Raw genomic sequence first — 16,678 nt, forward strand, 5'->3', positions numbered from 1 at the left:
GCCCTCCATTGCTAATAAGTGGTGGGAAGAGGTGTGGATTCTTTTTCACTCCAGGGAAGTGACTCATTTGCAGAGTAAAAAGATGGAAATTTTTATAAATGATTTATCCTTGACCTATCCTTGTAAAATTGGTCCAAGAGAATTTCAATAAATCCTGGAGACATAAACATCCTTCAGGCTAGGAAGTTATTCACAATGACTCTAATCATATGGAAACTGAATTCTGCGATATGTTTATCACTCCATTTTGTACCAAGTTCCTAAAAGCCAGCCCTGGAAGAAAGAGAACCTGCTGGCTGTCAATTGCTGCATCAGCCCATGGGATTCCCCAACATGTCACTGCATCACAGGTGTAGTGAAAATAAGGCCTATCTTGTGTGCCTTGAGGCACCCAAAACTATGTTGACCAGTCTGGCACCACTCATTACAAGTTAGCTGACTTAGTTTGCCCCATTTTTCCTTTTTACTAAAATTGTTCTGTGTTGAGTATGCTGACTTACATAGATTTTGAAAAGTATCTTTCTGTGGAAACTAGAACAGGGAATTTTGTCACTAACACAATTTACATAGATATACACACTCACATAGATATACTCACTCATATACACACTCACAGTCTTCTTCATACATACACAGAAAGAATGAGAGCAAAACTACAAAGCTCTTAGGGATCCCCAATTAAAAGTGCTATAAATGTCCCACTCTGACACTGGGAAAGGTAACAGAAACTGTGATACTGATCTGTGGTTTGCATGCTTCATCATATCATGATGCCACATAGGCAATTACTATGTCCTAAATATTTAGCTCTAGCTCAAATTTGCTAGAAAAGGTGACAGCAATGAGTTTTAACATATCCAGAAGCAGTTTGATTTTTAAATAAACTCTGCCATGTTAAAAGGAGAAATTAAATGGCCAGTTCACAAGGTCATCTGACAAGTGATGTGTGGGGACTGTACAGTGGTCACTAATAAGACCTGGTCAGATTTAGGTAGGAGAGTGAAGGACATTTGAAATGAGGATATTCTTTGAAGTGTATTATACTCCAACCATACTGAACTTCTTTCATTTTCGTAAGTTAGCTTTCTCATCTCCAGACTACCTCACATTTGCTTTTTTCCAATCCAGAAAAGAAGTAATGTTCTCCCTCTCCACTTAACTTGTACTAAACTGTCAGGTCTATGCTTATACGTCACTCCCACTAGGAATTTCAGGAGGATTCCTATTATTAGTTATTCATGTTGTATATTCCCAGAGTAATCTTCATTGTCTCTAATCAGAGCCCTTTCTAAAAGTACGGTTAGTGTTAGATGAATGGTTTTTCTGCTAGCCATAAGGTCAGTTCAGGGAATATGTCTGACACACTTTTGCAACCCCAGTACCTATTCACAACTGACAGGGAGTGGTACACAATGGGCAAACAATGAATAATTTTAAGTGCTCAGGGAAAAAATAAAATAAAATATTTTTAGAGGCAGAATGAATTGAAAGTTCAAATGTTAGCATTCAAAATTATTGTTGGTCTTTGTCTTAAGCTCAGGGTTATAGACCTTAACCTTACCTTCTTCTTCCTTTTCAGTTCTTAGTGCTGAATTTCATGCTAAAGTTTAAGAATGCACACATTGATTAAATTCTCTGAGAGTTATAGAATTCATAACTTGTCTTGAGGTGGTGGGGTAAGAAAGAAATTAATCTGCACATAACATATAGAAACTTCATTTATATCAAAAAACAATTTTATTTCGTTGTTTAAATACATGTATAGAAAACCATAATTGTAAAAAAAAATAAAAAAAAATAAAAAGAAAACCATAATTGTGGAAAGTAGGATATTGTTTCAAAAAACAAAGATCATCTCATTTTAAACTCTGATTATATGCTTTTAACAAACATCACACCTTAAATATAAGGAAAAGTATAAATTTGAACATAAAAGGATGCATACACTAATCAAAGAAATTGGAAAGGGTCAAAATAATAAAAGACAAAGTAAAATTTAATCTAATAACAAAAGTTGTTATTAGAGATAAAAAAAGGACTTACAATGATAAAACATCAATTAGACAGAAAAATATATCATCCAGAAGTTATATGAACTAATAACATATCTTCAAAATCCATAAAGCAAAGGTAGAAAATGAAACATATTGTTGTACATGGAACACTTAGCAAAATAGACAATATGCTAGGCCAAAATTATCTATAAGTATATTACAAACAACAGAAAATCATGCAGAGTATGTTCTCTGAATGTACTGGTATTAGATTAGAAATCAAAGACAATTGTTTGAAAATTAATATAAAACGTGTCTAAGTATCCCATGAGTCAAAAGACAGATGAAATAAAAATATTTTTCAGTTAGCAATTATGAAAATATGGTATTTCCAAACCTATGTGCTACATCTAAAGTAGATGGTCTACAATTAATAAAGCTTGAAAGATAAATATTTAAAAATTTAAAAGGAAGAAATAAAATTGGCATTATTCACAGATAACAGTAATGTATAAGTTGAAAATCCAAAAGAATCTAAAACTATTAAAATTAATAAAGAAATTCAGTAAATTTACTGGATCTACAAAAATCAATTGTATCTTGATATGAATGCAAACTAATTGGAAAATAAAATCTACATATAATGACACTAAAACATCAACTATCAAGAAATACAGTTAAAAAAAGATATATATTGTAATCCCTCTGTAGCCTCAGGGGATACATTCCAAGCAACCTCCCTGCCACCCCACCATGAATGCCTGAAACTGTGGATAGTACAAACTCCCTGTATACTGTTTTTTTCCTATACACGCATACCTATGATAAAATTTAATTTCTCTATTAGACACAGTAAGAAATTAAATAACTAATAATAAAATAGAACAACTATAATAATATACTGTGATAAAGGCTAAGTGAATGTGCTCTCTCTCTCAAAGTGTCTTGTATTGTACTCACACTCCTTCTTGTGGTGATATGAGATGATAAAATGCCTAGGTGATGAGATGAAGTGAGTGAACGACACAGGCTTTGTGAGGTAATAGTGTTAGGTTACTATTGACCTTCTGAAGATATGTCAGAAGGAGGATCATCTGCTTCTGTATAAAGTCTGACCACGAGACACTGAAATTGCAGGTGTGGGGGTGGGGAATACTATAAAAGATTTCATACTGAAAACTACAATACACTCCTTGGAGAATTAAAGATAATCTAAATAACATTAGTTTTGGATTAGATTCATGGGATATTAATGGGTGGGAAGATTCAACATTATCATATCATCTCTCCCTTAGTTAGTCTATAAAATCATTATAGTGCCAATAAAAATTTCAGTAGTTTTGTGTATGTGTGTGTGTAAATTGACAAATTGATTATAAAATATATGATACATCTCAAAGCTACAGAAATTAAGGTAGACATATTATACAATCGACATTATATAATAAAGCCTAATAGACCAACAGAACAGTATAGAAATCAAGCTACACACATAAGGCTGCTTGATTTACAGTAGAGGCACCACTGCCATTCAGTGAGGAGATGATAAGTTATCAGGGGACTAGATAGCTTGTAGTATATTCGGATAAGGAAATATCACATGGCAATGTAAAAGGGTAGAATTCTGCTGCTTTATAACAACATGAATGAATCTCATGAATTATCTACATGAAGGCCAAAAACAGGCAGCACTTATCTATGGTAAAAGAAGTCAAATATTGGTTACCTTGTGGAGTTTATTGATTGGAAAGGACATAAGCAACTCTTCTGGGTTACTTTTAATGCTGTGTATTTTTATCTGGATGATGGTTTCATGAGCGGAATACATAGGTTCATCCATCAAGCTGAACAACTAAGATTTATGCACTTTATATATGCTATACCTCAATCAAAAAAAAAAAAAGTCCAAAAGAAAGAGCAGCTTACAAAGAAAAGTTCTTGAGAAGGAACCAATTGCAAGAAAACAGGAAACAGAAACAGAGAAATCTGAAAATTGGAAGAGTTTAAAGAAGAGAATGACCAGTGGAGGTGGGGGAGGTTGGGGTGGGGTGTTGATGGAAGGGTTGTAGTGGTTACTGAAGGGTCCTTTGAATTCAGCACCAAAAGAGGCCCCTGAGGGAGGCTTTTTTGTGAATTGGAAAAGCTGAGTCCAGTTTTTAATGATCTGAGTTGTGAATAGAGCACAAGAAAACACTAGAAAACAACTGTAGTATGTTAATCCTTGCTCTCCATGCAGGGACAGAGAAAGGATGGTAGCTAGAGAAGGATGTAGGGTAAGAGAACAAGTGCTTCATTTTAAGTAATAATAAAACTCTGGATTGCTCCTTAATATCCATAAAAACTATTTCCAATCCATAAACCTAACTAGATCTCAATTTCAATCAAAAAAGAAGGTGTATACTTCCAATTAAGTTTTGGAAAAATACATACTAAAATTTGGTTACTCTTTACTATAAACTAACCACCTATTGGTTTAAGCATAGCAAAAGGAAAGTTTACAGAATGCTTTACCCTGGCAACACATATCAAAATACAGCCTTCAATTCAATAATTCTTTTATTAGTAGTAAGGGTAGAACATCCATAGGCAGATCATTGCTAAGTGGTAACCTCTTTTTTTATCATTCCATGGAAGTTCTGTATTGTTACACATGTTTTGGCATTTTTTTCCCCTCCAAGCATCTCTGGTTCTGGATTTGTCATAGACTTTTACTTTATTAGCCAATGCTACCAATACACAGAAGTATATCTCCCTCCCTCCCAGAAAGAACATATAAACAGTAAGTGACTTACTATAATGTGCTGATAAGGATCTATAAATGACATTTTGGTTTTAATTACAGGAAATCTCTTCACACTTCAAAGGTCTTCTCTGGCACTCTAGCTTCTTTAAAACCTACAAAATAAACAATCACTATTGTTAAGCTTCCTCTTGGATGCAGTTCTAAGATTTAAATTATGATAAATATGAATCTTAGGAAGTAAAAGTCCACCCAAGGGAACCAGATAGACTGAGTTCCCAATTGTTTACATGACCGAGTATACACACATAACTTAGGGAAAGGGTAAACATATTTTGATAGTACAGCTAAATTTCCATATTTATTTGTTCAAATTTATTCTGTTAGTAGTTATTAGGAAACTCCAGATTTTTTTTTTTTTGCATTGGCCAAGTATTTCATGAGACATTCCTTGAACTTACAAAAAAATTAAAATTATTTTTGTACTGTTTCTCATTAAAAAGCCACATGTCATTGTTTTCTCAATTGGGCCAGTGTTACACAAATTCATAAGAAAGGAACATTTTTTACCTTAGCTATTTGTTAAGAACTTTAAAGATACATTCATATTGAATTTCCACTTCAGCGCTGATATTTTTTAAAAAGTTTACTCATTCTAAAATACCAGTTTAATCTGGAAGCAGTTAAAAAGGAATGAAAAATATGAAAAAATAATGAAAAAATACTTTATATACTTTGCTTTCTTCTACAATTATTCTATAGTATTTAAAATTTAAAAAAATATTCAATAAACATTTTGTTCTTCCATCATAGATATTTTCCCCCAATATATACCTATATGTTAGTATTCTATATGTGTCACATCTAATTTGGAACATCTTTTCAAATGCCTTTGTTGTTTATGATAAATACATAAATTCTAAAACATTTTTATTTCAGAATAAAATGTATTAAAATTTTAAAGTATTTCTTTTCTTTTTAAACATCACATTTCTAAAGCTATACAAAATAACTCATGGTTAATTTTACAAATATGAACTATGGAAACAAATCAAGAATAAAGTATAATCACGATTTCATTTTGATGTGTAGCCTTCCAGACTATCCAACGCATATTCATATATTTAAAGTAAAAAGGAAAAGAATTTGAATTTTGTTTTTACACAAATGGGATCTCATGAAGTGCCTTTGAATTTTTAAATTCACTTCATCATTTTTTAAGCAAAAAGAATAGCATTTATTTATCTATTCGTGCCTTTATTTTTAAAGGCTTAACATTTTTTAGAGCAATTTTAAATTCACAGCAAAATTGAGAGGAAGGTACAGAGATCTCCCCATATACTCTCTGCCCCCCAGACCCACATGCAGTGTCTCACTCCTTACCAACATCCCCTACTATAGTGGGACATTTGTTACAACTGATAAACCTGCACTAATACATCATCATCACCCAGAGACCATAGTTTATCTTAGAGTTCACTCTTCCTGTTCTACATTCTATGGGTTTTGACAAATATATAATGACATGTATCCATTATTATGGTATCATAAGAGTATTTTCACACCATAAAAAATCTTTGTCTATTCTTTCCTCCTTATCTTTCAACCCCTGGCAATCACCTATCTTTCTACTTGACTCCATTGTTTTGCTTTTTTCAGAATGTCACATAGTGGCAATCACATAGTATGTGATTTTTCACATTGGCTTTTTCAGATTTTCAGATTGGCTTCTTTCACTTAGTAATATGTATTTAATACATTTTCTCCATGTCTTTTCATGGCTTGATAACTCTTTTTTTTTTTTTTTAGATTTATCCATTCACCTACTGAAGAACATCTTGGATGTTTCCAAATTTTAGCAATTGTGAATGAAGCTGCTATAAACATCTATGTACAACTTTTTCTGTGGACATAAGATTGATTTCATTTCCTTTGGGTAAATATCAAGGGGCAAATATATTCTTCTATATGCTGAATCAAATAGAAGAATATGTTTCATTTTATAAGAAACCACCAAACTATCTTTCAGGGTGTCTGTACCATTTTGCATTCCCACCGGCAATACTCAGCAGTTCTGTTGCTCACATCCTCACCTACAGTGTATGTTGTCAGCAGTCTAGATTTTGGCCATTCTAATAGGTATACAGTGGAATCTCACTGTTGTTTTAATTTGCATTTCCCTGATGACATATGATGTGATCTCCTTTTCATATGTTTATTTGCCACCTATCTATCTTCTTTGGTGAAGTGTCTGTTAAGGTCTTTTGTCCATTTTAAAAATCAGGCTGTTAATCTTCTGTTAAATATTAAGAGTTCTGTATATTTTGGATAATAGTCCTTTTTCACATGTGTCTTTTGCATTTTTTCTACCACTCTGGCTTCATTATTTGTAATATGAAAACCATGAAGCTATATTATAAGAAAGATAAAAATCACTCATAGTTCTCTATTTAAAAATTGTATAAAATGAAAATCTCCTTTCTTCCTTGTTCTGGTTCATCAAGAATCATTAATTTTACTAGAAAAAAATATTTTTTAAATAAAACATTTCTTTTAATCACTTACTTTGTAATTACTAAAAGTTGATTTCTATCTTCTTATAATGTACTGTTTCATCTTAATGAAAATGTACATTTTCCCTATATTACCAACCCTTTAGAAGTGAAGCAATTTCTTAACAGAATTCTTCTTTCAAGTACGTGATAGGCCATGTGAAGCTCCTAGACCCAAGAGCATAAAGCCTTTATGTTGCTGCATCACTAGTGATTCCTGAGAATTCCCTTTCCAGAAGCTGAAAAGCCCATATGCTTGTACAGTAATGCCAGGATACTATCAGGGATACAATGCCTGAGGGAAAATCATATTATTTTCTTCATCGAAGCAGCATAATTTGGTCAAAATACCACTGGATATGGGATTAGAAAGACCTCAATTCAAACTTCAGTTTCACATTTTAAGATCCAGTGTATTCACCATAAATGGGAATAGTACTATGAATGTACTGTATGTTGTAGTGAGGACTAATGAATTAATTATGGTGAAAGGTGCCTGTAACATAGTAAATACTCAATGCATGCAAGCTTTCCTTCTTTAAAATTTTTTTTAAGTTCTGTTTTAATTTCAGTTGGTTAACATGCAGTGTTATATTAGTTTCAAGTTTACAACAGAGTGATTTGGCAATTCCATACATCACCAGGTCCTCATCACCACAAGTCTACACCTTAATCTCCATCACCTATTTCACCCATCCACTACCCCACCTCCCCTCTGGGGACCAACAGTTTGTTTTCTATAGTTAAGTCTGTTTTTTGGATTGTCTTTCTCTCCCTCTTTCTCCCCTTTACTCATTTGTTTTATTTCTCAAATTCCACATATGAGTGAAATCATACGGTATTTGTCTCTGACTTATTTTGCTTAGCATTATACCCTCTAGCTCCATCCATGTAATTGCAAATGATTTCATCCTTTTTCATAGCTGAATATTCCATTGTGTGTATGTATGTATACACACACACACACACACACACACACACACCACCTTCTTTATCCATTCAAAAATTGATGGACACATGGGCTGCTTCCATATCTTGGTTATTGTAAATGCAATAAAAATGGGGGCACATGCATCCCTTCTCAGGGCATGAGATGAAGCCCCACAGTGGGCTCTGCTCTAGGTATGGAGCCTTCTTAAGATTCTCTCTCTCCCTGTCTCTCTGCCCCTTCCCTGAGATCATGACTTGAGCCAAAATCTAAAGTCAGATGCTTAACCAATTGAGCCACTCACGCACCCTGAGAAGTTCTTTATGTATTTTGGATACTAACCCTTTATAGGATATGTCATTTGCAAATTTCTTCTCCCATTCTGTAGGGTGCCTTTTAGTTTTGTTGATTGTTTGCTGAGCTATGTACAAGCTTTTTATTTTGATGAAGTCCCAGTAGTTTTTGCTTTTGTTTCCCTTGCCTCAGGAGACTTATCTAGAGAGAAGTTGCTATGGCCAAGCTCAAAGAGGTTATTGCATGTGTTCTTCTCTGCGATTTTTATGGTTTCAGGTCTCACATTTAGGCCCTTAATCCATTTTGAATTTATTTTTGTGTCTGGTGTAAGAAAGTGGTCCAGTTTTCCCAGCACCATTTACTATCCTTTTTCCATGGGATACTCCTTCCTGTGGGTTTTTCATATACGGCCTTTATTATGTTGTGGTATGTCCCCTCTAAACCTACTTTGTTGAGGGTTTTTATCACCAATGGATTTTGTACTTTGTCAAATACTTTTTCTGTAGCTATTGAAATGATCACATGATTCTTATCCTTTCTCTTATTAATGTGATGTATCACACTGATTGATTTGAGAATATTGAACCACCTTGCAACCCAGGAATGAATTCCACTTGATGGTGGTAATTTTTTTAATGTAATGTTGGATTTGGTCTGTTAGTATTTTGTTGAGGATTTTTGTATTTTTGCTTGATGGATATTGCCCTGTACTAAAAAAGTTGTATCTGGTTTTGCTATTAGCATAATGTTGGCAGGATAATGTTTGGAAGTTTTCCTTCCTCTTCTATTTTTTGGAATAGTTTGAAAATAAGTATTAATTCTTTAAAACTTAGGTGAAATTTTTGGTAAAATTTGCCTGTCAAGCCATCTGATCCTAGACTTTTGTTTGTTGGGAGTTTTTCGAATACTGATTAAGTTTCCTTGCTGGCTATCAGTCTTTTCAAATCTCCTGTTTCTTCCTGGTTCAGTTTTGGTCATTTATGTTTCTAGGTATTCATCCATTTCTTTTAGGTTGTCCAGTATGTTACAAAATTATGAAAAACTATATGCTAATTGTTTATAATTCTGTGGTGCTGGTTATTTCTCCTCTCTTATTTGTGCTTTTTGTTTATTTGGGTCCCTTCTCTTTTCTCCTTGATGAGTCTGGCTAGAGGTTTATCAATTTTATTGATTTTTTTCAGAGAACCATCTCCTGGTTTCATTGATCTGTTCTATTGCTTTCTTAGTTTCTGTATCATTGATTTCTGCTCTAATCTTTACTATGTACTTCCTTCTGTTAGTTTTAGATTTGGTTTGTTGTTCTTTTTCCTAGCTTTTTAGGCACAAGGTTAGGTTGTTTGAGATTTTTCTTGCTTCTTGAGGTAGGCCTGAATTGCTATAAGCTTCCCTCTTAGAACCACTCTTGCTGCATCCCAAAAGTTTTGAAACATTGTGCTTTTATTTTCATTTGTTTCCATGTACTTTTTTATTTCTTCTTTTATTTCCTGGTTGACCCATTCATTGTTTAATAGCATGTTATTTAACTTCCATGTATTTGTGGTCTTTTCAGATTTTTTCTTGTGGCTGACTTCTAGTATCATAGTGTTGTGGTCAGAAAGGATATATCTAGGATAAGCATAAAGTAACTTAGAGGTGGCAATAACTACAGCCTAGCCTGGTACTTCACACTCACATGTTGCAAAAGCAACAACACTATAATTAATGTCAAGAGTTGGAAAGGAATCTTGAAACTCCTCTACAAAAATATTTCCAATGGTTTCTTATTCCTTTATTCTAAAATTAGAAATATTTCTATCTTTTTCATATCTATTGTGTGGCTTTCATACCTATTTATGCCATCCAAAGTAGGAAAACCTTTTCATATCACAACACACACACACATAAACAAAATATGGAAACAAATTTGACAGTTTTACAAAGAACAGTATATCCTAAGAATATATCCAGTAAATATTCTATTTCATGTGTTTAAATCTGATAGTAGCTCACTACATTCATTTCATGGCCCACCAATGGAAGTTTGAAATTAATGGTCTCATGACTTCAAGATGATTTCTATCAACTCCCTCAGTCTTATCCCTCCATCCTTCCCTTTTCTTTCTATGTTATGGCCATACTGTTTTCTTTCTTCAGTGGTGCCATACTCTTGCTCACTCATGGCTGTAACCTACCACTTCTCTCCATCCATTTATTCAACAAATATTTAAGGCATAACTCCTATGTATCAAGAACTATTCCAGTGTCTGGAGAGGCAAAAGTGAAATAAGTTAGATATATTCCCTTTCCTCATTTCTAGAGGGCAGTCAGACAACAAGTAATCTGAGAAATAAAGAAAACAATTAGAAATAGAGATATATAAAATGAGAGAAGTGAGCAAAAAAGCAGAACTACAGAGTAATCTGAGGTCTGGGCTCTGGAAAATAGCTAGCTTTGGAGGGACAGGAGGGAGTGGGTTCAGAATATAGTGTTCCAGGCAGGTTGTTTGAAAAACTGAGAGATGAGGGACTCATGAATGGTGAGGTTGGAAATAGAGGGGAGGCCCAGTCACCCATTCTTCAGGACTCAGCTTAAGTGTGTTTTCCACAGAGAAACCTTCCATGATCTTCAAAGTATGTCTGGTCTGCCTATTACTGATTCCATTTGCACTTTGCACTCCCCCTCAAGCCTTTCACTCAACTTAAATAAGGTCTGCCTTTCCTGAGAGAACTAAGGGATGCATAAAGTCAGGGATCACATTTGTCTTATTCATAGAGTTATCCCTAATGCCCAGAGCCTATAATGTAGTAGGTTCAGAATAAATATTGTTGGATGGATGAATGGATGAATATTACACACGGTCAGGTTTCTGTATGAAGGAAATTTACAATGTAGTACTGGCACTCTATTTTGAGGTCTCTCTCTTTCATTCCTAATATCCAAGGATGTTAAATCTCTCTCTCTCTCTCTCTCTCTTTCAAAAAGCAGAACTAATATATTTCAGAAGAGATGAGACTCGTACTCAAAATGTTTAGAGGAAATGTGTTGCTAGCACCCAAAGTTTGGTGTCAGCAGCTTTATTTCCTCTTCTTATTTCCAGCAACTCCATTCATAATCACTGTGCTCACCACCTAACTATTCACCACCACGGTTACTACCGTATCCTGCAGGAAGATCTGGACAGAGACAGCCCAAATATTAAAGCTAAAAGCAGGAGATATGTTTATAATAGCTAACTGTCCATGTCTATTAGGTTAGAAATGAAAAGGTAAATAGATAGGGACGCCTGGGTGGCTCAGTGGTTGAGCGTCTGCCTTTGGCTCAGGGCATGATCCTGGAGTTAGTTCTGGGATCGAGACCCACGTCGGGCTCCCTGTGAGGAGCCTGCATCTCCCTCTGCTGATGCCTCTGCCTTCTCCCTCATGAATAAATAAATAAAATCTTAAAAAATAAAATAAAAGGTAGAAAGTAAACATATATGATTCATGGCATTTAATCCTAGAGAAACATTCTTTTGCTCTTTAAATCCACTCAGGGCTATGTCTTCTCCTACTTTGGTGAAACCGTGGTCAGCCTCAGAATGTGTCTAAAAAATTGGAGATATATATACATATACACACACACATATATATTTATATATATTTAATTTATATATATACATATATTTAATCTCTAATTTAATTTCTAATATATATAATTTCTAAATATGCTTATTTAGAAATTAAAATGCTAGGCCCATGTATTCATCCAAAATTAAACTTGATTTAGAGTTGAAATTTTTCTCCTCTGCAACTACAGCAGGGAAAGATAAGGTCATTGGCTTCTCTCTGCCTCTGTCTACAGCCTAACCCTTCTAACCCATGAACTCTGGTTTTTAACACCTCCTAGCTGGAGAAGGCTGGCAAAGATACAGGAGCAAGAAAGTTACTACTTCACTATACTATCATAAGCAGGCTTTGTGAACCCTGTGCCTGGTATATATTAAAGCTGATTCTTTTTCTCATAAATAGATGCTTTTGCAGATTCTTCTAAGACGCTCTACTTTTGAGATATCTTCCTTGTATTTTCTGGAATGTAGCAATGCATCTCTATTATAGCTGGAGGCTTATACTTTCTTCTAAGCCCCCATGCACCCTGTGGTCTATGTCCACAGGTCTTCTTCTGTGGTTCTTTCACCCTACCAGGCAAAACCTCTGTATGGGATTTAAGATCCTTTTGCCCAGTTCTCTTCAGTCTACAGAGAATACTCAACAGAGAGAGTACAACTGCTTCCCAAATGAAACTCTCCATTCAGCTACTTGTGCCCTTTATGTTTCTCAGGCCCAACTAGACACCAGCCTATGTAGGACATGCATATTAAACTCTCTGATAGACTGAGTAGTCTCTTTAAAGGCCCCTCTCTTGATTAGGGGTTAGGAGGTATATTTCTTCCAGATCTCCTCACCAAGGAAGGATTCCAAAAGGATTCTACTCCAACCAGTTCTCTCCCAAATGAACAAACAACAACACAAAACCCTCTCAAAGTCCTCCCCACATACCTGCTATTCTGAGCCTTAAGACTGGTGAAGTAGGTGGCATGTAATTTGAGAGTTAAATACTGTTCTTGTCCACCTGCTTTACTCAAAATGTAAAAGGACAGGCTGTATCACAAACTACTTTAGTATTTGATTTCTTAGTTCTTTTATCATAGAGTCTTGACCAAAGCTTCCACTTTCAAGTTTCACTTTGAAATTTAACATGTAGGTGTGCCAACTTCCAAAATGGCAGAATGAGGAACTTAGGAAATCTTCTTTCTAAAAGGCAGATAAAATTGGTCAGAGTTATAAACATCAATTCTGGAAACTAATCAAAGGACATGGAACACCTCAAAAGCACTTATTTTTTAGAAGTCTGCTAAGGCATATAATTGTGCCTTATAATTATACATTGTAATAGTGATATATTAGGACAGGTGGTAGCCACATGGTGGTGAGCATAGCATATACCATAACATAAAGACTTGTTGAATCACTATGTTATATACCTGAGACTAATATAACATTGTGTATCAACCACACTTCAATTTTTAAAAAAAAAATCTATTAAATTTCAGTAAGAGCAATGAGAATCTATGATATTTTAGCAAGAAACTGCATCTACCATCCTCCAGTTCTTCAGTATAGAAGTTCTAGCTGGGAAGATAGAGCAGTCCTGTGGATTTACAGCTTTGTTGCCTTTCTGTTTGAGGGTGAAGGAAATAACTGTATTTGGAACAAAGTATAGAAAGTTCCATGCCCAGGGATATTATCAAAAGCAATAGAGAGGGGATCCTTGGGTGGCTCAGTGGTTTAGTGCCTGCCTTCGGCCCAGGGCATGATCCTGGGGTCCCGGGATCGAGTCCGGCATCGGGCTCCTTGAATGGGGCCTGCTTCTCCCTCTGCCTGTGTCTCTGCCTCTCTCTCTCTCTCTGTGTGTCTCTCATGAATAAATGAATAAAATCTTAAAAAAAAAAATAGAGACACAGCAGCAAACAATGTGGGAAGTTTTACTAGCATCGAGTCCATATTGGTTGGAAGAACTACAAAAACTGCAGACCATTTTAGAAATTTAATAGCAAGATTTGGAGGAGGAGATAAGCAAAGAGCACGGTTGCTAAAGCCCACTTATTCCTAGTCTGGAAGGCTGTGTGTATATGCAATACTATACCCCCTATGAAGAAAGCTCAGAGGACTTAGCAAAATACCCACTAAGAGTGAGGCCTTGCAAATGCAGAAAGTAAAAACCAGGGAGAACTCGTAGTTTCCTTGTATTTGAAATTCTCCAGGCCACACGCTGATTAAACAGCACAAGGTAGACTTACTTGCTCAAGATGTCTAAGCAAACATTTGCCAATCACTAGCTAACAACAGAAATATGCTGGCCCAAGGGCAGCACCTAGGGAACTAGGCTTCAAAATAAAAATGAAAAGTGAAAACTGTGCTGACACATCAGAGTGTCAGAGTCTGAACACTGTGGGTTAAGACTCCATAGAACAAGCAGAAGAAGCCACTAAGACAAAGGGCAAGAGTAACCCTCCCGGGAGAAGGATGAGATTCTATGGTTGCTACAACACCTAACCTAAAAGTTTCACTGTTCAACAATAGAAACAAAATAAACAAACCCAGGAAAATGTAAGCCAGACACAGGAAGGAAAGGCAACCAATAATAACTATCTCTGCAGGACTCCTGATTATGAACATAACAGACAAATATTTCATAGCATCTGTTACACACATGGTCACAGAACTAAAGAAAACCAGAAAGAATTAGAGGAAAGTATGACACAGTAACATAGCAATAAAGAGGTATAGACAATAGAAAAAATAACCAAATGGAAATTCTGGCGTTAAACCATAATTGAAATGAAAAATTTGCTACAGAGGATAAAAGCACATTTAAACTTTCAGAAAAATCAGTGGATTTATATATGGGAATAGAGATTATTCAATCTGAAGAACAGAAAGAAAAATAAGAAGAATGAAGAAAATTTAACTAAGCCTTAAAGCCTGGGAGACAACATCAAGTATACTAATAGGTCTGTGTAAATGGAATTTCATCAGAAAAGAAGAAAGAAAGGAAAGAACAAATTTTTGAAGAAATAATGTCTAAAGATTCCCCAAATTTGATTAAAACCATGTCAAAAAGCTCAACCAATTTCAAGTGGGATAAATACAAAGAGATTCAAATCTATACACATCACAGTCCATCTGCTGAAAATCCAAGACAAAGTCTTAGAAGTCACAAGAGAAAAAAAATGTTCATCCTGTGTAAGGTAACCACAATAAGATTAAAATCTGACCTCTCGTCAGAACAGAGGCTTGAAGGTAGTGGGAGGACATACTCAAAATGCTGAAAGAACAAAACTATTAACCAAGAATATTATATCCAACAAATTATCCTTCAAGTGAAGGAGAAATAAAGACATTCTCACATCAATAAAGCCTGAAAGAATTTTTTGCCAGGAGAGAAGCATTCACTGGAATAATGAGGAAAGCTTTGGTTGGGAGGAAGTGACACCAAACAGTAACTCAAAGCCATACCAAGAAACCGAGAGCCAATAGATTATATAAAAACAATTTTATAAGATAGCAAAAATATAGCTTTCTACTTTCTTCTCTTACAGATTTAGAAGTCAATTGCATTCAAATAATAATCATAAAATTGTATTGTTGGGCTTACTTAAAGATATCATAGATATGAAAATAATAGTCCAAAAGATAGGAAGGATATGGAGCTGTAATGGAGTAAGGATATAATACCAGATGGTATTTGATATAAAATATTCTATATAATTTTTCTTTTTTATCACAGCTTCTTTAAAAGACACTGAAAGCCTAAAACAATCAGTTACACTACTGTATTATTAGATTTATAACATATATAGACTTAATAGGTATAACAGTAATTGCACAAAGGAGGACTGGAACTACAGTAGAGCAAAGTTTCCATATTTTACTCAAATTAAGTTATTATTTACATAGAGTAGATTATAGTAAATGAAGGCATATCTAGAAATAATTCCTAGAAAGAAAGCACTATAAAAATCACTCAAAAATATAGTTAACACATCAACAAAGGAACTGAAATGGTCCACTGGAAACTATGTACTGAACACAGGAATAGAGGAACAACAAAGACGTGAGACACAGAGAAAACTGAAAGCAAAACGGCGGTTGGAAATAAAGCCATAACTATAACAATATTAAATGTGAGTGGATTTAATACTCCAGTCAAAAGGCAGAGATCGTCAGACTGGGTAAAATCTAAAACATACAAAATAACAATGAAATCCAAATAAGATTTGTAGTTTAGTTAATAGACTTATGCTGTTGTCAATTTCCTGATTTTGATAATATCCTAATGCTTATGTAAACTGTTACACTGGGGAAATCTAGCTAAAGGGATATGGGAACTCAGTGATATTTCTGCAATTTCTTATCTTAAATTATTTCAAAATTAAAAAGTTACTTAAAAATCCAATACATGTGTATGGGTCTAATTTACATGTGCAATTTCCATTCCAAAGTAAGTTCTGAAGAAGAAATAAAACAGTCATATGGGAACTGACTAAGGTTTACGTTCTTTAGGGTAAAATTACCGGTCATTATTGTCAAGACAGTGACAGCATTTTCAATTCCAGTTACAAATAGGCATCCTTTTATCCTTTTTCCCCCCC

At 34.6% G+C, this 16,678-nt stretch overlaps 1 protein-coding gene across 9 annotated transcripts in view; it reads right to left on the reverse strand.

Moving 5' to 3' along the window:
- PLA2G4A (phospholipase A2 group IVA) overlaps positions 1 to 16,678 on the reverse strand; it is a 150,883-nt gene that overhangs the window by 117,470 nt on the left and 16,735 nt on the right. For 6 of the 9 annotated variants that reach the window (XM_077901890.1, XM_077901888.1, XM_077901895.1 and 3 more), the window contains one exon: positions 4,787 to 4,889. In XM_077901890.1, the coding sequence (XP_077758016.1) occupies positions 4,787 to 4,819 (33 nt within the window). In that variant the 5' untranslated portion in view covers positions 4,820 to 4,889. Of the gene's footprint in view, positions 1 to 4,786; positions 4,890 to 13,022; positions 13,278 to 16,678 lie in introns of all 9 variants that reach the window. The other 3 variants (XM_077901893.1, XM_077901889.1, XM_077901892.1) reach the window with 1 other exon arrangement.

This window comes from Canis aureus, chromosome 6 (genome assembly GCF_053574225.1).
Source record: "Canis aureus isolate CA01 chromosome 6, VMU_Caureus_v.1.0, whole genome shotgun sequence".
Taxonomy (NCBI): domain Eukaryota; kingdom Metazoa; phylum Chordata; class Mammalia; order Carnivora; family Canidae; genus Canis; species Canis aureus.